Source organism: Haplochromis burtoni, unplaced genomic scaffold, assembly GCF_018398535.1.
Source record: "Haplochromis burtoni strain Fernald_Lab_line unplaced genomic scaffold, NCSU_Asbu1 Contig_142, whole genome shotgun sequence".
Taxonomy (NCBI): Eukaryota; Metazoa; Chordata; class Actinopteri; order Cichliformes; family Cichlidae; genus Haplochromis; species Haplochromis burtoni.
Window position 1 is genome coordinate 577676 of NW_024582503.1, and position 25014 is coordinate 602689.

At 40.6% G+C, this 25014-nt stretch overlaps 2 protein-coding genes across 4 annotated transcripts in view; both read right to left on the bottom strand.

The window, feature by feature from the left end:
- cdkal1 (CDK5 regulatory subunit associated protein 1-like 1) overlaps positions 1-6093 on the bottom strand; it is a 255373-nt gene extending 249280 nt beyond the window's left edge. Inside the window, exons 1-3 of one of the 2 annotated variants that reach the window (XM_005934984.3) lie at positions 5940-6093; positions 4849-5012; positions 2773-2885 (exon numbers count right to left, since the gene is read on the bottom strand). In XM_005934984.3, the coding sequence (XP_005935046.1) occupies positions 2773-2885; positions 4849-5006 (271 nt within the window). In that variant the 5' untranslated portion in view covers positions 5007-5012; positions 5940-6093. Of the gene's footprint in view, positions 1-2772; positions 2886-4848; positions 5013-5939 lie in introns of those variants that run through there. The other variant, XM_042224590.1, reaches the window with a different exon arrangement.
- Positions 6094-9120: 3027 nt separating this feature from the next.
- On the bottom strand, positions 9121-21062 carry LOC102313998 (transcription factor E2F3). Of its 2 annotated transcripts, none has more exons than XM_005934977.3 (8): positions 20492-21062; positions 18411-18531; positions 16712-16842; positions 16532-16620; positions 16035-16193; positions 14080-14191; positions 12373-12514; positions 9121-11942 (listed from the first exon to the last, which is right to left on the bottom strand). In XM_005934977.3, exons 1-8 carry the CDS (start codon positions 20771-20773, stop codon positions 11641-11643), a joined length of 1338 nt encoding a protein of 445 aa, XP_005935039.1. In that variant the 5' UTR covers positions 20774-21062; the 3' UTR covers positions 9121-11640. The 2 variants fall into 2 exon arrangements, with proteins under 2 accessions (XP_005935039.1, XP_005935041.1); XM_005934979.3 differs by lacking the exon at positions 20492-21062 and adding an exon at positions 20151-20485.
- Positions 21063-25014: the final 3952 nt, after the last annotated feature.

Sequence of the window (25014 nt, forward strand, 5' to 3'; positions counted from 1 at the left end):
AAGAAATAATGTGTTTAGTGTATGGAAGCCTGTTTCCACCACTAAAAAAATTAATAATTAAATAATTAAAAACAAAAGTATTCATAACTCGAAATTTCAAGTTATTTTCTTGAAATTTCGACTTATTAACTCGAAATTTCGAGTTAGCGCTGCCAATCAGTAATCTACGTGAATGACGTCATTTCCTTGTTACCCGGAAGCTGAAGCCCTGAGCTACAAATGCTACAGCTAAGCTAACAGTATCACAGCCAGTCATGAATGCACAAATTGCTGAGTATTTTCACCGTGGCTTCACAAATGATTAAATCCTTGTGTTATTAGCTTAATCACACGGCGTTACCATCAGCAAACATGCTCTCAAAAGCGCCAATTTGTTGCGATCCGGTTTTAAGTGCGCATTCCTCTGCGCCATATCCTTCCAGGTAATAAGAAAATGATGTCAGTCACATAGATTACTGATTGGCAGAGCTAATTCGAAATTTTGAGTTAGCTTTTAGTTTGAAATTTCGAGAAAACAATTAAAATTTCGAGTTATTTTCTCGGAATTTTGTGCCTGCACACTCATGTGTGACCACACATTTCGACAGAAACAGCGGATACTTTTTTTAGTGGCGGAAACAGGCTTCCATAGATAACAGCACAACTTTTGTAAATCACGTGAAAAACTAAGCACACCTATTGAGCACCATTTGGGGATCATGCTCACATCCACATCTCCATAAAGACCCTGGAGTCAGAAAACTGTTCTGGCAAAGAAAAAGTAAAAAAAATATATATATATTGTGAAAAAGCAGCTTCACATCAAAGTACGGCGTCAGACAGAAAGAAAATGAACCTTCGTTTCAGCAGAGTAAACATACCACCGGGGCACACACCAGGGAGACAAATGTATACGCCAACATCAAACAAGAGTGCATCCTTTCTAAACGTATTCAACCATGCAAAATATATGCAAACAATAGAAGACAGACATTCAATTAACTTTCTTCTGACCCTCATGTGTATTTATATCCAATTTTCTCTTTTAGTGTTTAAAGTCTGCCTCACAGGCACATGCTCTGAATGATTTGAGCTTTCTGCTGCGTAAGATTATTAAGGGTTTCACTTTTCCTGCCCGGTCGCTGTGCAGCCGTGCTTTTAACATGAGGAGGAGACAGAGAGAGTCTTCACCCAGAGATTACAATAATCGAATACCCATAACAGCAATATTTAACCTTATTACCAAAGAGTGTATTACATTACACCCTCTTGCATGTATATCTGCTGAGGACTTTAAGACAACCAGAGAAGCAACATGTGCTGTAATCAGATTCAGAGGCAGGAGGATGCTACCCTTACAAAGGTCAAAGTGGGAATAGAAAACAACTGTCTGAATACAAACAAGTTTTCTCTACACTCTCTTCCGACTGCAGCCATTCCACTAAATTTAAAAAAAAATAAATCCCAAATTAAATTAGCACAAAAAGTCTAAAGCTTCAGTAGATGTGTGACAGGATCTGTTACGAAGTGGAGGGGCAGGTGAAAGACGACAAACTGAACAGAGACGCGTTACGTCAGCAAGGAGCAACGCACTGAGAAGAGAGAAATCAAGGGTCTGGCCTAGCAGATGAGGAGAAAAACTATTGGCCTGTGGTCATGGGCTTACTGTGTCTTGCGTGTCACTTTGAATGAGTGGGTAGATCTGCATTTTTGAAGTGTGTGATTAATTTTGCTCTATGGCTGTGGAGACCCCACGGAGAGAAAGAAAAATGCCTAAGGGGTTTACTTCGTCTTCTTCATCCGTCTTGGCGCGTGTCTATTGAAACACACACACAACAACACAAATACTCACACTGAACACATAACTAATCACACAAAGCCAGGCACAATCAATTTTCCTTGTGACAAACATGAGGTCACAAACATTCACCAGAGTATCATATTTAACCGACTACAATGCAAAACTTAGTGTCATATCACTCTCTGCGTTATCGTTTTCACCTGTGTCGGTCTATCACACCTGCGCACACTCGCAACGAAACCCTCCTGAAAGACGTCCCGTAATCTAGTACCGAACATGGCCAGCGTCTTCACGCAAAACCGAAGAATTCACTATGTCAGTTTTCTCTAACGAGCTGTAATCTGAACCATGTACGCTCTCATCTATTTTAAGTCAGCTTAAAGCATGTAAATGACTGCAGTAATCATGGCGATGAGAAATAACAAAATCCATCTGGTTCCTAAAGACTGGCAGACTGCAGACGTGAATTAAAATGCTTACACTGCACAGTTCATCTATAGGTGTTTTTAACAAGTTCAATTCAATGAAAAATAAAACTCACCAACCAGAATAACATTTAAGGTTCAGTGTACTTATAGAGCAAGACCGCCCTCTTGTGTTTAATAATAATATTGACATTAATCCTATAGACATTTAACAATAATAATGATATTTAAATGTTTTAAAGATTTGTGGTGGCCTTTTTTGCTTTTACTAGATGCACAGTGGAGAATAAACAGGAAAGCAGAGAGTGTGGGGGAAGACAATCGTCAAAGGCCCATGGGTTGGAGCCGACCCGGAGCGCTGCCCCTGCTCAAGCAGCGAGCTAAACTGGCACCCAGAATAATTCCATATTTACCACTGTAGCTGTTCATCCATTTATCTTTTGTCTAAATATAAAATACATCCAATATTTCTATTGTAACGTTATGGTATAGGCAGCTTCCTGTTGGTACTGTTGACTTCAAATCAACAGAATTAATACAACATAGTACAATTACATCATTTCTTACCAGTCATCTTGTATCCGCTGGCAGCCAGCTGCCCAGCCATGTACTCCCCATCTGAGTTGTTATGACTGCAGCCCCATGTTTTCATCCAGATCTTTTGGGTACCAGGGATCAAACTAAAAAAAATACACAAGTAATACGTCCATTGTAAATCATCCTGATGTGCAAAAATCGATGTCTAAACCAAACCGGCTGACAAAAGACTGTCTATTGTAAATTTGCTTTATTACCCCATGTGTGTTGGAGGAAGTACAAAGGTGCTTTTACACCAGCTGCTGTCAAACTAAATGTCAAGAGTAAATATCAAACCACCCTGATAAGGTGGCTTTCCGATTCAGTGGGATCTTGTGTAGGGCATTTGTGGCTTGGAAGCTTCTAAGGTTTTTGGTATAGCTGATGTGTGCTATTGGTGTCAAGAAATGCAAAAATTGCAAAAATTAAGACAACATGAACGTGGAACAGCAGCATGTACAGCGACTGTAATTTAGTTTTCCCCAGCATAGCCATGTAGAATGTAAACATGCTCAACATGACTATGGGATTTTTCTAATCTATCCGATTACTGAAATATAAATATATAAAATATTAACATAAAACTAATCAGAAGAAAACAGTGTGCGGTTAGATGAAATTATGGGGTTTATTTTATTTAGTAGTGGAAGAAACAATTCAGTTATAACAACAACTAGAAATGTAGTTGAAGAAACAAACGCTCAAACACTTCAGGAAATTCAATTAAAAACATCACTCACTTGGAAAACTAAGTAAACACCTTCAGAAATCCCCAAAATTGTGAGCTTCCAGATTATACACTGGTGACCAGAAACCTCTCACACAGGGTACAATCGATAGAACAATCAAGAGAACACTGGTAAAAATGCTGGGAATGGAAAACTTTTGGTTTTGTTGAACGAGATGCTCGGAGTAATTTAGAAATAGCGTCCAAATCGTTTGCTTAGCACTGTAACTTTTACAGAACTCTAAAAAGTGTCAGCAACGCATGCAGCTGAGTTGTGATTAATAGAGCAGTGTCTTGATTTAAGTTGCTAAACACTTTGTGAAATACAGTCATTTTCCTTGTTACTAAAGTGTTTGGATCATTATTTCATAGCTCTAATATAAGAGGAATTTGCCTCGGATTCGACGAGCTGAAACCAAGATGTTCAAATGTATGTAATGACTTTTGTGTAACTTTTGAGAACTCGCAAGTGCGTGTTTAAATCCATAGACAAATGCAAAGCAATCTGGCTCCACAGATAAGATAATTCTCTCTTTCAAAAAGCTTTCTGTGCATATAAACGTCTAAAACTAAACGTAGTGTCCATCTTGCTCACAAAACCTTAAATGTGTGTGCACGAATAGCCTGATACACTCATCTCAAGTGGAGTTTTGAGACTAATTTCACAGATCAACAAACATGAGATGCGTTCAAGTCCCAGTGTGAAACTGGGACATCTGTACTTCCACTGCATACCTACATTTCTTTCTTTTTTCTTTCTTTCTCTAAATAAAGAGAACAGATTGTCACCACTATACTACAAAACATAATCTGTGTTTCAGCCTACATTTGTGGATCTGTGCAAAGCTGGCAACATGACATTTTTCTAAAAAAAAAAAACCAAATGAGCAGGTACGAAAAAGCATTAGGGCCACATGAAGAAAAAACATTATTGGTCATTTTGAGAAAATGTCCAAATGTGGCGATTAAAGTTGTTGTTTCAAGAAAAACAGCCATGGCTGCTACACCCTCTACAAAATGCCGGTGGTTATCGATGGTTAAATCATAAAGAGGATGTATGTTGAATGTGTTTTAGGCTTGAATTCCACAACTATAATCTCCACATGGAAGTGGGCTCAAACATTTCAGTGCACTGATGTTAAGAGATGGGTGGACAATTATTAAAAACCATCTAAAAGACGTTATTCCTTCTAACATGAAGCCAAAATACACCTTTCTTTCGCTGACAAAAATATCTACTAATACATTTTTTTAATACATGGTTACATTTTTTATTTTTAAGCCAACAATTTCCCTTTTTCCCCCCATGGCAGTAACATAATATCAAACACTGGACACACCTGTCAGCTTGAAGCTCCTCATCGCTCAGGAGCTCTTTCTTCTTCCTTGCCCTTGGTATGATACTTTTTCTAGCAGACTGTCTTTCATGAGGAGTGGGGTCACTAGAAGACACCATGTCCTCGATGTCTTCCATAAGAGAGTCACAAGAAGACGGCATGATGATCTGGAAATTAAGCAAAGCTTTAGTCAGCCTTTTGGAGTAACCTAAAAATATATAGTGGCAGAATCCCTTTAAGAAAGCTCCATGCTTCACTGCTGCCTGCAGACTCTCCTTCATTTAGCAGATTTCAAGGTTTTTACTCATAAAGTCAGAGTACCTGCAAAATTCTTGGTATGGTTTTGTGGACACTTTGTTTTGTTCCTAAACTGTTTTGCGCAATGGTTCAAGATTTGGATATGAAACCTCTTCAGCAATGTTATGGCTGACTCTTCCTCAGTCTCACTCCTTGTACCTTGTACTGTTTTTTCATTAGTACCCGTTTTAGGGTTTTAGGAATGCAAAGGCTACGTGTGCAGGAACAGCATTAGCATTTGCAAAATAAGCATGATTATTAGAAGGATTTATAGATAAAGAAAAATGCAGTGTGCAAATTATGGATTAAAGTATTACTAAAAAAAACTATCAATACAAGATCTTCATGACCAGTGAGTGCGACATCCTGAAGTACAGTACCTCTATCGACTGATGCACATGTATTAATTACCGTTACATTCTCTTTGAATGTGTTGTTCATGATAAGTAGATGAAAAGCTGCATGGCTGGAGATACAAGCTATGCTGAATATGCGCACACATCACTTAAACGCTTACTGGGTTCAAGTTGTACAACTTTTATACAACAGATCACGTTTCACACTTATGAGCTGGTTTTAGTTTACCCTAAACGAGGATTTACACAGGGAGGCTAACATTAACATAAATTTAAACATTTAAAATGCTCCATTTGACACTTATTTATCCCTCTTCATTGGTTTTACTGGTTAACAAGCGCAGGGTAGCGTTTATCTTGGCTAGCCTCATTGGCTAGCTAGTACCCACGTGTCTCTTATTCTGAGCAGACAGTCCCAATAAAAACATTAAAGTTTCTTACCTTAGCCGCACTGTAGTTGTAGCCTTCAGTTGAACTCGAATGCCGAGGGCAATATGCTTTAAAAAGGCACACGATGATTATTTACGCCACCAAAGCAGTCACCACAACCCTTAGACCGCCATACTTGTCTGTAAGTACGGAAGGTAAACAGGGACAAACTGTATAAGCGCGTGTTTTTCTCAAGTAGTGGGTGAATAAGTTCAGACCAACTGAATACGGGCATGATTCAGTGTCATGTGTGGATAACACTACATATACGGTCACCAGCCACTTCATTAGGTATACCGGTTCAGCTGCTCATTTAAATGGTAAATGGGCAGGTTCTCATACAGCGCTTTTCTATTCTGAAAACTCAAAGCACTTTATACAACTTGCTTCCTTCACCCATTCCCACCCACACAAGCACTTTTCTCTTTGTAAGTGCTTTCTATCTATTGACAGTGCATTGACACTCCGATCAGAGAGCAACCTGGGGTTAGTATTTTGCCCAAGGATATTCAGCATGCAGACTGGGTCTGCAACCTTCTGATTAGTGGATGATTTGCTCTGCGTCCTGAACTATAGCCTCCCCATCAGATTGGATGCATGCATGTTGAGCCCGCTTCTCTTCACTCTGCTGACCCACGACTGCACACCATCACACAGCTCCAACCTCTTCATCAAATGTGGTGGGTCACATCAGCAACAACAATGAGACCTACTACAGGAGTGAAGTTAACCATCTGGCCGAGTGGTGCAGCAACAACAACCTGTCCCTTCAGGAGAACTCGCACCCCACTAACCATCAACGGTGCTGCTGTAGAGAGGGTAAGCAGCACTAAGTTCCTGGCTGTGCACATCTCAGGAGATCTTCCTCTGCAAACTGAGGTGAGCAAGAGCCTCAACCACCATTACGAGCACCTTCTACAGAGGCACCGTTGAGAGTATCCTCACCAGCTGCATCACTGTGCAGTATGGCTCCTGACGGAAAAAGTTACAACGGGTAGTGACAGCAGCGGAGAAGATCGTGGATACTTCTCTTCCCTCCCTCCAGGACATCTACTGCACCCGCCTCATCCGGAAAGCCCTCTGCATTTCAGGTGACCCAACTCATCTGTCCAACTTCTTCAATTTGCTGCCATTAGGAAGGAGACTGAAGAGCCTCCGGGCTAGAACCAGCAGACTGAGACACACACGAACTCCAGACCTGCATTGACCTCTTCCCTCTGAACCCCCCCCCAAACATACAAACTCTGAACCACCACCATTTGCACACCAACTTGCCCACAATCACTATGATTGTGTTGGACACTGCTGTTTAAATAATTATACAGTATTGTACATAAGACTTGTCTTTATATTGTTTTAGTGCACACTGAGGGCCATGAGAGTATCGCAATTTCAAATTCCTATGTATGACTGTACATGGGGTCTTTGACAACAAAGCTGACTTTGATTTAGACATGTAGACACGGTCAAGATGACCTGCTGAGTTTCAACTGAGCAGAATGAGGAAGAAACATGATTTATGTAACTTTGAATGTGAAATGCCAGACAGGCTGGTCTGGGATTTTTCCCACACAACCATCTCCTGGGTTTACAGAGAATGGTTGGCAAGTTGGTTGGTTTGTTAGTGTAAACAAATTACTGATGTCAGATAACAACAGTCAGACTGATTCAAGCTCTCATGAAAGCAGTTACCTGGATGGACAGCCAATAAATCTGCAGCAACTGTGTGAAGCCATCATGTCAATATGGATCAGAATCTGATGTTTCCAGTTCCCTGTTGAATCGGTCTTACAATTACAACATCCCTGAAGACACAAGGAGACCTAACCTGTACAAATAGTAAGGTGTAATTAGTGGCAAGTTACTATACATGTTTGAACCTACAGACTTCTAATAGTGCAGCCAAACTTTCCACCATAGTGCAAACTACTCCCTGAAGACGCATCAAGACAAAATATACATTTCCTCATTTATATTTGCTTTATTCAAATTTTCAATTACAAATGCCCAGAGTACAAAAAAAACAAATTCATTTATCCCCCCCCAACCCACCCCCCTACCCCTCCAATACACACAGACACGCACACACAGCTCAAATTCCTCATTTTAACAGATGTACATAAACAAGCATTTAACTGAAATACACACATATCAAAAGACATCAATTTTATCTCCAACATTCATGAGCTCTTTCACCCATGCCTTCACATCGCAAACTGCTCTGTTCTGTAGTTAGCAAAAACAGGCAGAAATATAATTTTACAGACAATTCTTTCTAATCAGATTTTTGTTTTTTGTTTTGTTTTTGTGTCGCTTTTTTTTTTTTTTCATAAGCTTTACAGAATATTCACTGATCATTACATCGTATTTGGTAACAGCTCAAGAATAACCATAAGAAAATAAAAACAAAGCTGTTTCAATGTGGACCATAGTTAGCATCATACTTAGCCTAACGATACACTTCAGTAAGATCTAATCACACATTTCGAAATGAAAAAAAAAGTTGCAATTTTAAGTCACTCATTATTACCAGACACTAGCTTTAGCAGTGCATGAAATCTCCAACATTCCATTAGAAACCAATGGAAAGGTACAATCTTTCCACCACACACACACACACAAAAATCCCTCATGTAAAAGGACATAAAATATAGCAACCAGATTCTGGTTGCTTGAAATCCTTGGGGGAAAATATTTTACCTACTGTAAACTGGAGAGTGGGTGTTTAAACTTTGCATGAATACATGTAAAATACACCAATATAAATACGCCTGTAAATCAGGACATTTTTGTGCATTTTGTAAAGATTGAAATAATGAAGAGACTGGATGTTCTTCTCAGAGTTGAGGCTATTCTTTAACAAGTCAACATGCTTTTCCTGAATTGCCCCCATCGTCCTCTTGCGTCAGAATTTTGCAGATGTGAAATGCTTCAAAAGAAAACCCAACAAACAAACAAACAAAAAGCAGCACAAAAAATTAAGTTCATCCAAACAACAAAATAAAATAAAATTTGCATTCGAGGATTTTCTTCTGTAACCTCTCGGTCACTGTGTAAAACACTTGCACCTAGTGGCTAATTTGGCAGACCCTAAAAGAATGCACAACCGTGTATTTTTAATACAGTCCAAAGCGATGTTCTCATTTACATATTTTGCATTTCTGTTGTCAGATAATACCACCTTGCCTTTTTCATGCCAACTAGTCATTTAGTGCAGACTGTGGGGATTATTGGGAGCGGAGTATTCAAGGCACACAAGTGCAAGTTTCAGACAAAGTGAACAGAAATGCTGCAGCAATGTACGGTATAATGTGTTCTTTGAACATTAAAGCACGCAAACATATTCTAGCTCCTTTAGCAATAATGAAACAGAGGTTGTACATGAGCATAATAGGGGCACTTGGAGAGGCATCACTACTCTCCAAAAAAACTGAGAATTGCAAAAATGGTAAGGAATATCAGGGGGGAAGTTTCCAAAAGTTCCTACACACTTCCAACAGAGAACAGCCAAACCAGGGATGCGAAAAACACAGAAATGTCTCTGCATGACCAGATAGACCAACTGCGAATCACTGCCTGTGTCTAAGTGGTGCCTCTCCATTTAAAAAACATAATTAAAACAAAAACACTGACACAGGAGCTAAATAACTTATTGGAGAAAAAAGCAAAACAAAAACGACACACACTAAAAAAATATATTGCAATACATTCATCCACTTTTCTATGCTTCAAATGTGCACCCCAGTGGTGAAAATTAATATGTGACAGTATAAGTCTGGCTTTTGGCCAACGGTATTCCCACTATAATGTCGGGGTTTCCGACATGACTGCTAAATAAACTGCGGGCAATTCCTAAAACAAAAGAATTCAAAAATCATACAAACTATGGCATTTATCTCTTAACGCCCTATTTTCTATTTTGCAACATTAAGTGAGAGGTAGCCTACAGTACCTTGTGCACTGAAAAAAATTAGAAAACTGTACATCAATTTACACACGGGCAGGCTTACTCTTTAACGCAAGCTCGACTCTGACATTAACTCACACACGTGATTCCTCAAGCACACGTCAATCAGGTCGGGCAGGGATAAGTCAACAATAACAGCAGCAATATCACCTGTGATCTCTAAAAGCCAAGGTCTCTTTGCACTTCACTATTATAAGGGATGTAATCAGACAAGCTACTGGTAGTGGACTGTGATGGTGTTTCTAATACCTAAAGTGGGAAAAAAATTACATCCTCTCAGCTTGTTTTTCAGCAAGTAATCAAGCCTTTTTTGCTGGCTAATCACGGTAAATTCAGTAGCTCTAAACAAACACAAGTCACTACGGTTTAGTTGCGCTGAATTCACTTAAATTACAAAATAGCTGTATTTTTTTTTAACATTTTCTTACAGAGGAAAAAAGCCCTTCATTACATGCTGAAGTTTAAATAAGTGGCTATCTCATCCTGTTTTTTTTCCCCCTTAGATGACCCAAGACGTTAAGTAATTTCTACAGTTTTAAAATCCATTAAAATTCAACAGTTATTGAAGCTAAAAAGAGCCAACAACAGTCTCAGTACACACCGAGCAGGAAGTGCGCACAGAGTGGTAAGTGATTCGAACACAAGTTTCTCTGAATAGCTCAATCCACAGTATAATTGCACTGCACACAGTCTAAGTGAGGAGGCATTAAGGGATTCAGTTATGCCGGCTACTGCTGATGAAGATGGGAAAGGTAAAAAGCAGCGAGAGTCGAGGCGTCAACTGCCAAATACGCCAAATCAAGAGTATAGGGTGGAGATGATTTTTAAGTTTGCACATCACGTGTTCAGATTTACCCACTGGCAAGAAATGATGGCTTTTCCAGCTTCCTTTAGCAACTTAGCAAGTTGTGTATTTGTCAGGAGATGAGACACTGGAATATGTGGCATAAATGTCTTTCTTCCATGACTCCAGAGTGCATATTCTGGTTATTTTCCACAATAATTTTTCAATGGACACCCAAATGTACCCAATACTTAGGCTGATTACAAAGTTCAGAGTATAACCTAACTATTCTAACTATGTTGCGAGTGCTGTGCATCAAAATCAGCCCTGTTTCCATTCTTATATATATATATTTTTTTTTTTATAATTTCCAAAAATGTTTCATATGTGCACACACAAGATGGCTATTTAACAGTCAGCAGTAAAAGCCTTCGGTCACAGATCATTGTTGTGGATGAAATCAGCTTGAACTCTACCCACAGCACTTGGCAGTAACACACCTAAAGCGTTACCTGGGTAGCTCTGCACACCCGACGATAAAACAAAGAAGATCGACCTTTTCCTTGCCAAAACAAATTCCCAGACAGGATCCTTCAAGAGTTGACAATGTGATTTTTCTCCTTTCCCAATCTCGAGGGTGTTTTTTGGTAACTGCACGGTTATGCTCAACACAATGCAATAACCCCAGATGTGAGGTCATGCCAAGCACTGTGGGGGACGTTTCCTTATAGCTGTTCTCTCTTTGCTGTCTCTCTATAGTAACACCCATACAAAGATGTGGATACCCTTCCCATCCCCATTTACATTTAACCAACCAGCTGTGTAAATTAGCATCCACTAAAAAGGAGATCAAAGGCTTTACACTGCTGATGACGTTTGTTAGTTATACCATGAAAGAACACGGTACTCCCTGTGGGACAGAAAAAGCCCTCTGTGTTTCCGTCCATTTTGTTCACCTAATGCTAGCTGCCCAGGAGCTCATCCAGGCCAAGAGAGGGCATTTTATCAAAGTCACAGGATTCAAACAAGTCGCTAATTCCCTGGTCGTCTCCCAAACCTAACAGGTAGTCATCTTCTTGGTCCAGAAGAGTAGGCCCAAGGTTTAAGAAAGGACCCAGGGATGAGGGGATCTGGTCTTCTGTCTGCTGCAGGAGACTGGTGTAAGTGGATGAGATGGGTGAAAGAGTTGTGACGGAGACAGCTGAGGAAGAGGAGGGAGGTGGAGCCAGAAAGGGGTTAGGAGAAGTGGTTGTGCAGCTGGGATCTGTGGAAGGAGAAAGAGACAATTTGTTATGACACCAACACAGCCAAGAGTACCACTGGTCTTCAAAGAAGCTGTACGGCTGTTTTGTTGCACTGGAAGCAAATCTAGTGAGCTCTGGACGTCTCTTCTGGAACCACTTCTAGATCAGCACTGAACTCCTTTCTTACCAATCCATTCATACTATTTAGGAACAATGAAACAAAGCATGTGGTTTTCATTCACTTCAGTACAGAAAACTGTTTCAATGTTGCCAATTTCTGTGACTGTAATAGAAATGGGGGTTTTTTTTCTCCACGTGTTTAAATGATCATGCTATTTTTTCTTTTACTCAGTCTATGGATATATGTATACGCAAAATAAATGGATGAGCTTTTCATTATGAATGACAAAACAAAGTGCTGCGGTACACTACTATCCATCTGAAACCAACCTTGAAGGACTTTGAGGAAAGGAGAGTTCCCATTGATGTCTGTGTTCCCATTTTTTACGGGACTCTTGGGGTCGTTTTCCTCATCGGGGCACAGCAGAACTTCTATGGGACCCTTTGTGCTGGTCAGGTGTATGGATAAACTCTACAGAGAGAGAACAGGTACTCGAATCAGAACAACAATGCACATAAATGTACTACTGATTACCAACATGTGCACACACCAAATGTAGGAGTTTATGCATGTAGCAATGTATCTAAAATATGATCAATTCAGCGCAATGATTTCTCAGACTGACCGAGCCACTCAGAAATCATTGTTGAAGGACAAATTAAAACTAACGGTACCAAATTAAGTTTAAATTTTTTTTTTTTTTTAATTCAAAGTTTACACACAGATTTAAAGGGGAAAAAAGTGTCTGTTACATAGGCCAGCCCAATTTCCGTTTCTATTAAATGGTTCGAACATACAGTAGAGTACTGAGGTTCACGTGACTGCCAACCTTGTTGCATTAACCTGTGAGTCATTTTGGAGATATGACCATCATAGTGACAATGTAGGATCAAGTTAATAAGGCACCAGTCACATAGGCTTAGAAACCAGCTAGGCAACCACCCACTGTGTGTGTGTGTGAGTGTGTTTGTGGGTGTGTGTGTGTGAGTGTGTTTGTGGGTGTGTGTTGTGTGTGTGTGTGTGTGTGTTTGCGCGGGGGTTATTCCCCGACCAGTTACGTGGATGCTGAAGGCTGATGGCAGTCGCTGGAAAATGACACCCATTTTCCCCCCACATGACAATACGGGAAAAAAGATGCATTTTCCCCAACCAGAAAACGGTTGCTAGCATATCCCTTCAGTTGCTTATAGTTTCCATGAAAGTGACAGACTTGTCTGTAAACACTGTCCAGCTGCTCTGAGCTGTAATGAAACGGTGACAGTGCGAAAAAGCGTAAATGATGACCACTCGCCTTCAAACTAAAAGTTTACTACTTTTCCAAGATGCTCTACCGCTCAAGATAGTTAGCAAGAGTCTGCAGAGAACCATGGAAAAATACTGGCAGTGGTCAGTAGTACCCTTCAGCCTTCTAATAGGTGCACCTATGGGACGAATTTCAAAATCCTAGGTGACCATCTTCTAAAGTTATCGCATTGACAAAATATTCAGAAAACTTGACCTGAGGTCACTGAGATTCAAACTCATCTGAGTTCTCCTGTTATCCATTTACAAACTTGGGGGTCCACATCACCCGCCTGCCCACCTGCGCTGCAGGGTGCTGACAATGCGCCATCAACCTTTTACGGTTGAGGCGTAAAAAAACAGAACTACTGGCAACCGGGACATCTGCTACCAACTGGTGCAATATAGGAGGTTTTCATGCAGCACCTACTTTCCAACAGATTTCACCCAGCGAAAACCAGAAACCTCCATGAACCACTCCGAACCAATCAGGCAATACACACATTATTGCCTAGCAACCAGTGGTTGTATAAGATCCAATATGGTGGACAAATCTTGAGCAAGATGTGCATGACATCACGTTGAAAAACTTCAATATAGTTACATTTAAAACTGACTGACTTACCCGACTAAGGTCAGAAGTGAACCTAACCAATATGAAGTCTTGTCTATAAAAGAACTCAAGTCATATGACAAGTGGTCGAAAAAAATAAAATAAAAATCAGGTGCGTGTGTTTGTGAGCATGTATACAAACCTCTTCAGGGTCCGGCACTTCTAGTTTGGTGTCTGTGGGCGCTTTGACGACAATAACCGTCTGGTCTCTGAGGCTCCCTTGTTTGATATCTTGGTATGTTACATAAGCATATGTGGAAACAGCCGGGTTAAAGAAATAAAACTGCGTCTGTGTTGATACAGAACAGACTATATGAAATGACCTGCATTCTGTGACATGTTAGAAAAGAGATGGTTTGTTCGAGGAGACGTAAAACACAGCTAGTTGTTCCTGAAGGCAGAGCTCTTAAAGTACTGAAAGCATATTACAGCTTTTTGAGAAGAGACTTTTAGACTAAGAAACAGCCATGTCACCATTCTGTGCCTGTCTAAACCCCCTTTTGGCATTATAAAACAATTAGTGAGACTTAAAGAATTCATAATGACAATTTACAAATGAAAGGCACAATTATTTTTGCAACTAGCTGTACTGCATGGTATTTGAAGGAGTTTGAGTGTGCAAAATCTGAGGACACGGGTCCATGAGGAAAAGATCTCAAGCCTCTGCGTCTTTACTGAGCAGTGCACAACTTGCATTTGTGCCTCTGCGGTCAGTTCTGGATCTCCTCCAGTTTGTCAGAAGTGTTATCATTAAACTTGATTTTTAATTTTAGGGAAGTGGATAACGTTGTAGGGAAGCAACTTTGGTGAGTGGGTTATTGGTGAGTTAACACTGTGCTGGTGTGAGGGACAAAAAAAGAAGTCTGTTTTCAATACACAGAGATGAATCGCCACGATTGATGAAATCACAGTGCACAGCGCTGAAAAAACTGAAGAGCGTTTACCATTAGTACCTACTCAGATCAGCAAGATGTGACTCGAGTCTTGTGGCGATACGACTCGTTTTCCATTACAACCTAGTACCAACTGGACGTGTGTGGGGTCGTTATTGCAATGCGGCTAAGCACTGCAAAGGTGGACGTCAAGGCAACGTTACACCTGCTGCTCAGTGTGTAGAGTTTCAGACTCAGCAAAGTTGTTTCTGTCCAGCTGTTTTCCTCATTGCTGGGTTTAATAAATGGCGGTTTTGATTTTCGTGAAGGAGACACTCATGACTCACTGAGTGACCCACCAACTAGCCAATCGGTAGTATGCATTCTGTTTACATTACATTTTTAGGTCACTTGGAACACCGGCCTGGTACCAGGTCTCATCACCTAATGGAAAATCCTGAAAACTGTGGCGAGCCGCCCTGAGTAGGTACTAATGGAAATGGTCCAGTGCCACTCCTCACCTGACACGCTGCCCTCAGGCTTCCAAACTGAACTCCTACACCTGCTGAAAACTAATCAGCCAGAGCTCAGACTTATGAACAACAATCCTCCACATAAAATTTGAGTTAATTTGAAACAGACCTTGACTTTGTGCGCTCTGTGCAAGTTTAAATGAAATCGCAAATTACACAGTTAAAGGGTTATAGCACTATAGGACCTGCTGCCTGGACGTGACCAAGAAAATCACCTTTACTGGGGAATCTCCCAAACTCATATCAGCAAAGGCTTCTGATGTTTGGCGTTTTTGATCAGATCGCCTGTGACAAACTTATTTGTAATAAAACAGCCACTCCCTACATGAGCTGCAGCATTTAAGAAGCGAATGGCTTCCCTAGTCAAGAGCGATTTCTAACCGACTTCAATCTCATGTCAGAACGTATCAATACTCCGTCAGCTTCCTCCCACTGATCTGAAGAAGCACACTGCTTACAGAGACATTTAAAAATCTATCATCAGGTTGTTTCTGATTCTCCAGTTGTCACTGCTCTTAGTAAAACTGCAGTGGACACTCCTGAAATTAACTTGCTTGGTGTTTGCTCAGAAATCTGCAGTTTTAGTAGATTACAAACAAGACCTTGCAATCCTGTAGTGACTTACTCTGCATCTTTACGAGATTTATGTTGAACTAAAACTTTAGCCACAATCTCAACTAACAAAAGGATATTTCTGGTTGCCTGGCAACTCGCTCATGTGTCTCATATCCAGTGAGCATCTCTGGATGAGTTGTTCGAGCCTCTGCTCTTCATCAGCCAGCGCAGAAACTTCAGCTGTCAGTCTCTGTCTCTGGCTCAGCGCCCCTTCGACCTCCAACAGACTACAGCCCCTGTAAATGAAAGAAAAGCCAGTGCAGAGTGAAATACAGCGGTTTAGAGTCACCTCAGGGTGCTCAATTGCAGCCATTTGGTTTTTAGTTTCAAATATTTGGCACATCAACTTCAACAGTGCAAAAAAGTTCTGATTTCTGTTCAAGTAAACACAGGATTTATGTTTCGGTACGTATGAGCTACCTCTCACTTAAGCACCTTTCCTTCATTACAAAGAAGGTGTGATTACCAGGCTCCACTGACCGCATATCCTGTAAAGAACAAGTGACTTCAAAACATAAAACTGGGGAAACTACCAAGCACCTGCATGGCAGAGTGAGGGAGAATAACCACTTACATCCACTGAATGTTGTTCTTGGATTTCTTCTTGATGAGGTGAATGCCTTCTAGTACATTGGTGATATCATACAACCGCCTTTTCTGTACCTGCAAGCGAGGAACACACGTACAGATTTAACGGCGTAACTCATCAGTCGCTAAAACGCTGACCGAAAACAAAGCATCTTCCTCAATTTACCTGTAAGGTTTCAGCAGCAAGGTTGAGGTCCAAAACACCATCGGAAGACTGAGCAAGAAGGTCCACGAACTTCTTTGTTAAGAGGCCCAAAGATGTGTCGTACCGCGTCTTCTCTGGTGGAGACTTGGGTGCTATGGTGGACAAAAAGCAGAAAGAAGGGGAAATTAAGTAATTTAAGCAATTTGAAGGACGGTTTCTAGCCAAGACATGAAAACTCAGTCATTGCTAGATGCAGTTTCACATGAGAGCATATGGCCGAGCGAAACGCAGCTTCATCAATATGTCCGAGAGTCAACAGGAGTCCAAGAGCAGCAGGGGTGTCAGAAGAAGCAGACTACCTGCTGGACGGATGGGTGATCATACTCGGTTTTGTGTTGTGACTCATTCACAAAGACGAAGAGCCAGGAATTTTCATACTGGACACATTTACAGTACGAATTGCTCATTAACACTCAATATTGGGAAAACCGAAGACAGTTTTTCCAGGGAAATGCTGAAAGGGAAATGACTCAGCAACGATCGCCGGGGTATTTTGTGAAGACGAGCTACAAGCCAGTTTGGCAAAAAAGGATCGCTTTTTAATTCCTCTGTCGGGTTGCAATTTAAAGCTAAAAGTTTTTTAATTTTAAAGGCTCTATTCGCACAGTATCCCATTCCTGTTCTCAGTGGGCAGAGCGGTTTAAGAGCAGAGATCCACACCACGTCACCTGTTGTGACCTCCCACAAGACCACGTCTTACACTGCCACAATCACTAGATTCATGTAAAAGAACCAGATCTCTCTCTCCCCACTTTCTTTTTTAAATTTTCTAAGAGTGCAGGCCAAATAAAACACCAAGCTAACAGGAAGTTACTTACTGTGCTTGAATATAGTCTGGAAGCAACAAGCTTCATACGAAACACTTCCCTGCTTTTCTTTAATATGTTGAGAGAGTTCCCCATTTCAGCTCCATAGTTTATATGCACAATACTACTGTGTGGCAGCACGGTGGCACGGTGGTTAGCACTGTTGCCGCACAGCAAGAAGGTCCTGAGTTCAATTCCTCCATCAGGCCGGGGTCTTTCTGTGTGGAGTTTGCATGTTCTCCCCGTGTTTGCGTGGGTTCCCTTCGGGCACTCCGGCTTCCTCCCACCGTCCAAAGACATGCTGCTTGTGGGGATAGGTTAATTGATTAATCTAAATTGTCACTAGGTATGAATGTGCGAGTGAATGTGAGTGTGAATGGTTGTCTGTCCCTATGTGTTAGCCCTGCGACAGACTGGCGACCTGTCCAGGGTGTACCCTGCCTTTCGCCCTATGACAGCTGGGATAGGCTCCAGCGCCCCCCGCGACCCTGAAAAGGATAAGCGGGGGGCTATATAAACTACTGTTTCTATATTGATGAAACAGATTAATCAACACTACTAATATAGTGATATAACACTGGAGAGATTTTTCTTCATGGAAAGCTGAGTGAACCACTCGGAGAGAACCAAGGACCTTACCTTCATGATGATGTTTAGCTCAGGGGAAAAAATAAAACTCATTTTATTGGAATAACCATTAAAAAAAAACAACAACAAAAAACAAACAAACAGCTGTATCTACACTGTTCCCATCTGTGCTGCTCGGCAGGAGCGTGGACACGATGAAGTTGAAACAATCTGCAGTGAAATGAACAAACAAGATGACAGAGGGCTCTTAAGAGCCACCTTCTTACTTCTGGGTGTCTTCAGCCGTGCCCCATTTGATGCCGCGGCTCCTCCTCTACCTCTTGGAGTTTTGGCTGGTTCTGTCTGGTACTGGTGGTCCGAATCATCGAGTGCCAATCGCCTTTTTGCCTAGGAGAGAGCAGAAGGGATAGTTAAGGGTGGATGTGGTTATTTGGCAGTCACTTCCAAAGCCTTTCCATAAGCCTAGTCTCTCTAAAACACAGTATAGGACCAAAGAAAAGTTTCATAGAGTGACTGCTAGTTTCAGGCTGCTTTTAGTCACCAAATGTGATTGTTCTCCGTCGACTACTTCAGTATTCCTGAGGTTTTCGCAGCAACATCAAATCTGAATTGAAAGAAGTTTTGTCAGCCACAGAGATTCCATTTTTTTCAAATTTATTGGAAAGGGCAAGCCCAAATAGCTCAAGAGTGAGTCACATCGACGATTTGAACGTCCCACCACACACACCAACGCCAATCCCAATAAATAATCGACTGTATAACTCCACCCAGCCAAATAATTAATGGAAGCATCAAGTAGTTCTGCTCAGTCCAAAACTTAATTCTCAAATCCAGACAAAAATGTCTGATGTCCAATTACCCACCATGAGTCAGTTTAAGCGTATGATCCAGCAATTTATAGCTCCAACACAAGCTTTTATTTAGCTTCATATGCATCTACATTGTCCCCGGATTCATCTGTACCATTCACCATGTTTAAGCCCATTTATGGCATGTGTTGAACATTGGATTTGGTAATGCAGATGTTAAACTTCTTACCATAAACATACCCCATGTCTTGTTTCTTAAAGCACAAAAATACAATAATAATTTTTTTAAAATCAAATAACCCATCTCAATTATAGCCCAATGAACATGAATCTGTGCTTTTGCAAGAATCCATCCTGTTTTAGTGTCTTTGAGCAGGACAGCGTGCCACCAGCTTGCTGGTCTGCATTTCCCTCTAAAACTCATGCACAGCAGAAGCCACTTTCCCCTGAAATGGAAAACATATTATAATTTTTAAACCCATACTTACTACTTCATCTTTTGCATAACCCCAGACTGAGAAAGAAAGAAATATGTCCTCTGTTGACAGTCAAAGTGTCAGCCATTTTATATCAGCAAGCAGCTCCCCTCACCCCAAAGCCTTCTCATGGCTCACAGCCTGATATGTGCAGACTGGTTGAGTTCATAAAAGATGAATAACCAGGAGGAGAAAGAAAAGAAAACAACACCCTGAATGCAGCTTTAACTGTTTTGTGTGGTTTGTGCATGTTGAGAATACAGGAAACGTAGAATCAGCACTAAAGCAACAAACTCGGGTTTCACTTTACTTGACATGAAAGGCACCACAGCGTTACTTCAGTTACAAAAGAGTGGCATGACACAGTTGTGCGGAATTAAAAGAATAAGGTCAAGCTCGACAACGACTAACGTTGCTCTCTAATAACCAATAGTGCTACTAGCTCTGATAGCTAACGCATATTTTCAAAGCTTTACCCAAGTTGGCTTGCATCTTCACAGACGACTGGGAGAAAATCTATCGAGCAGATCCCAGACTGAATTGTAGCGATATCTGCGTATAACATCATGCCTTTATAAGTTCCACTAATCATGTAGCGTTAAAACGCTAAAAACAAACATATAGCTTACCAAGAACCGGCCAGGGAAACCATCCCCCAACCCCCAAAATTAAGACACCAACAGCAGCCACTAGGCCAGCGCTAACGTTAGTCATCTCTTACCAATATTTCCATCTGGCTGCAAAGGTGAAGCGGACTCAAAAGCACCATGAAGTCTGCTAACACTCTCTTAGATGACAGGTCTGCATTCCAGTTAACGCTAAACTCACTTAAACTTGTCACTGGCGTCCCCACAGCAAACGAAAACACTTAACCAGCTCACTTGGGTAACTTAGCTAGCGGTAGTTAGTTAGCCACCTCGCTAGGTTGAGTCGAGGGAATGCCCTGGCTAAATAGCTAACATTAGCTGCCCTGAACAACAAGCTCGGCTAGGTTAGCAAGCTAACATTGTGTCGCTGAGCGTAGCAAAGCTAAATGTATAAGCAAGCTGTGTGGATTATTACCGGCGGTCTTCCCAGAGCGGGTCGTTGTCCGGCTGCGTTTGCTGCAGCTTGTTGTGGAGTTGTGTAAATGTTGTTAATCTGAGGCTCGGATAAACACACATTTGATGTCTGTGTAATGTTGCAAGGCGGTGGTGTGGTTATTATTTGGATATACGTAGCGTTAGATTGACCGGGGTTCAAACGATCCGAGAGAGCTGTTAAAATTATATTATTATCCAGAGAAGAGCCTCCAACCCCTGCTAAAATCACTTTTTCCTGAGCCGAGGAGGTCCCTCTTCTCATCTTGCGTATTCAGGGTAACCCCTTTCTTATCTCGGAACTTTCGAGCTCGTATAGCTGCTAATCCGCCGCAATGGTTACAAAAATAATCAGACCAAAGTAAAGACGAGTGTCTGAACTATCGATTTCTGAAAAGTATTTTTCCCTCAGAAAGTGCATTTAGGCAGATGCAACGGATTAAAAAGTAGCGCAACTCTCGTTTCCCCCGTCTAGAAATGGCTTCAGGAAACGGCCTGATGAATGAAGGGATACGGTTTACGCGCTCAAGAACCCTCCCGCGAAACTCAGATTTCCCGGGAAAATTTCAAACAGAATTTACATGCCAGACCCTATTGGCTCCTAACGGCAGAGTACCCACCCATATCGATGTCATTTCGACCAATGACGGCTTCAGATTCAGTGCGCCACGTGTTCATTGGCAGTTGTAAACACGTGACGTCACTTGTCACGCCTTGCGAGCTCTCTGATAGGACGTAAGGTGGCGCCAGAGACCAATTTGCTGAAGAGAAAGCATGAAGAACCAAAACATATCTACGGACTTAAATATTATATTAAATTATATTAAAAACGTAATTATTATCATTAGACCTATTTTTTTTAACATTTGCAAAGCCATGTGTTTGTGCTTCTTATCATTTCTGAATACGTTTACATTAATCAAGTTTGGATCTTACCTATAACTTTAAAAAAGGCACATTGCAAAATGCAGGTCCCAATACACAGTCTCAGTGATGCAAGTGAGCTCAACTCTATGTTGCAACAAATGTGATTAGCTTCTTTTTTTCCATTACTTTCCAAAGCACCCAGTGACATTACAGATTTTGTTTTCTTTGTTTGTTATTTCAGTGATTGCTTAAATAGTGCACTGTGTGATGTTCATCTCTTTGGACCATGTTCAAGGAGAAAATTACTGCTCTCAAAACCACACAAAATTGAAATACTGTATTTGTGAAACCACTGTGACAAGAAGGATGATGAATGTAGCCAGCACATTGTTCGGTCAGATGAAAGCATAATAAATTTGTTTGGATTATGGGATCTCACATGTTTGCTATGGAAATGGCTGTTACGATCTGTGAGACATAGAGGAGCGAGTGTGCTGATGTCATCTGCATAAGTGAAAGAATTATAGGGGAGGATATAGATGGCATGAAGTTGCAGCCAAGTGAAAAAGAACGTTTTCAGAAGTTGTGTTCCACTGTAATTGGAATTAGCACTCAGGTACTGCAAATGAAATGCACTTTATTAACTGATCACCAGCAACTGTGAGCAGCTTGATAAAAGCTTAAGTTTGAGCAGTTTGCTAATCTGGAGCATTTACTGTAGGTGTGTGTTGTCAGGACAATGCTGCAATCTTCCTGGGAGTGGACATTCCAGAAAATTCATTCCATCTGACCGTACAATGCCCAGAGAAATGGTAAAATCTCACTGTCAGGCCTCAGTTTGTATGTTAAATTTTAACGTTTTTTGGCAGTACAATTAGAAAAAAAAATGAACATCTATGGCTTGTTTGGAAAGGTTGCAAGGTGTAAGCCTGAAGAACATGGCAACACAGTTTGGGTTTGCATCTGAACAAACCACAAGAATTCTGGAACAATGTCCTTTGGACAGACCTAAGTAGAGATATTTGTCCATAATGTGCAGCACCGTGTCTGGAGAATATCAAACACAACAAATCTGTACAATCACCTAATGCCAACTGTCAAGCACGGTGGTGGAGGGGTGATCATTTGTTTTTGTTTTTTCCAGCCACAGAACCCAGGTGCCTTGTAGTTACTGAGATGACTGTGAACTCCAAACCCATATGTACATATGAAAGTCTAGAGTGAAATAAGAGGTCATCTGTTTGCCATCTAAAGCTTGGGTGAAACTGGGTCAGCAGCAAATCAACCACAACAGAATGTCTGAGAAAGAAAAGACCCATGATGTTGTAATGGCTCAAGTCAAAGTCCAGATCTCCACCCGATTGAAAACAACCTGAAGAGAGTTGTGCCTAAACAAAGTCCCACAAACCTCAATGAAATGAAACATCACAGCAAAGAAGTGCAAGGCAAAGTTTCTCCACAATGACACGAGATACCGATAAAGTTATACAGAAAACAATTACTTCAATTTGTTGCTGCTAAAGGTGGCTCTACAAGCAACTGAATCATGGGGTGTACTTAGTTTTCACAAGATTATGTAGAGTAGTGATGGGAATTCCGGCTCTTTTTAGAGAACCGGCTTTCGACTCCTAACCGGCTCTTCAGGTTGTTTTGTTGCTAACATAACATAACATAACATAACATAACATAACATAACATAACATAACATAACATAACATAACATAACATAATTAATTTATTGTTAACAACAATATAAAATTATGCACAGAATTAATTACTAATGTAAAAAACGTGGTTTTATTTATATATGTTTATATATAAATATATACGGTGGCCCCTAGAGACAAAGCACAACTCTGTCAACTCTGACAGTTTTACTCCTCTGCTCCCCTCACAATTGGCTGATTTCCATCTGAGCTGCTACTGTCAGCTGCATCAAACTGATTTTACATTGCCTTGTTATTCTAATCTTTATCTGTGTTTAGGATTTCAAACATTCACGTCTGCTGTTAGTAACCAGAGCTCACAAGAGTGGAAGTGGTGTAGCTCAATAAAGTGATCGATGTGTTCACTAGTTGACTTCAATAAACCCGTAACTTATGAAATCTATATTTTATAGTAAGTACATTACTGATAAAAGAGGTAATAAACTGTTAAATAATAATAGTTAAATAACAATAAGTCTGTTAAATTGATTTTGTGGCTGTTTTGCTACAGCCACATGGGGCCTATCCAGCATAGAATTGAGGCACTTCAAATAATTCCATCCCAACAACGCCCACCTTGAAGTATCCCAAATACAGGAGTTTAAAATAAGATCTGGTTTCAAGCCATGGCGGAAGTCGTCCAGGATGCTCTTTATGCGCGTCACAAAGTAAAAGCGGACCAGGTGGTGGGTGGACTGAGGAGTCAACACACATATGTGTGGCCCAAATCGGACCTCTTTGTAATCTGTGCCATTGTGCATTGGACCCAGACGGCCCCCTTTCATCAGGGAGTCCTGTTCGAAGCTTTTCTCACCCTAAAGAAGTAGGTTACAAGTGTGAGAACAACACAAACAAGTAGGTGAACTCGTTTCTATTTGTGCAAAAATATTACACTGATTTTTTTTTTTTTACATTACAAGTTAAATGACACCAGTGGAATGATTATAACATTTATATTAAATAAGTTAGCTGAGGTTTAATCTGGTAGCTTACACATGATTATACACCCTGCCCTCTTCTTTGTGTCAGTGTATAAAACTGGTAAATTTTAGCCCTTGCCTTGCTCCTTAGTTGATATTTCCTTATATACAGAGCGCTGAACTGAGGAAAAAAATAAAACGATAGATTAGAAGCAGTCCCCATAGAGTCATACATTACATTATGCAGATTCAACAGTAGTCACTTCATTAGGCACACTTTTCCACTTTCCACTTCCATCACTTGGCAGAAGATTGGAGGAAACTGGGCTGGTTTTAGCATTTTAGAAATTGCTGATAAACTGAACTTAATTGCTACCATCTAATTGAGCCAGAGAAAGGTTCAGAAAACAAATAAAATATATACAAGACGTCTGGATAACAATGTCTTGATGACAGCAGCTGACACCAGGGCACATGACACATTGAATAGGGTAAGAATTTAGGTGTAAGCTGTGTAATTTACTTTTCTTAAATTACTGCCCTCAGGATGAATAAAGTATTATAAATCAACCAATCATTCGGGAATCTGCAGGGCATCTCTCCCCAGTGGTGGGCTGGGTGTTAGTGATGGGATCTCCAGCTCTTTTTAGAGAACCAGCTCTTTCGGCTCCCAACCGGCTCTTCAGGTTGTTTTGTTGCTTTAATTAATTTATTATTAACAACAATATAAAATTATGCACAAAAGGAATTACTAAAAAAAGGTGGTTTTATTTATATATGTTTATATATAAATATATACGGTGGCCCCTAGAGACAAAGCACGTACAAATTCCAAAACACATTTCTAGCGTTAACTTCCAAAACAGAGCTACCTAGATCACTTAAATGACACTATTGAAAGCATATCGTTAGCTTCATAGCATAAGTGCCTAAGTCATTTTTTTGTGTTTTCGGAAAACAAGAAAAAACTAATTTTCTAAATATCACATGCATATTTTTAATTGATATTTTCA

Bases quoted from the DNA above. Each gene is read 5' to 3' on its own strand.
- LOC102313998 (XM_005934977.3), bottom strand. From the start codon at position 20,773: ATGAGAAGAGGGACCTCCTCGGCTCAGGAAAAAGTGATTTTAGCAGGG. The intron at 16,843-18,410 runs GTAAGAAGGTGG...TGTCCACCATAG, and splicing joins ACGGCTGAAGACACCCAGAA to CACCCAAGTCTCCACCAGAG. The intron at 16,621-16,711 runs GTAAATTGAGGA...CCTCGCTTGCAG, and splicing joins TTGCTGCTGAAACCTTACAG to GTACAGAAAAGGCGGTTGTA.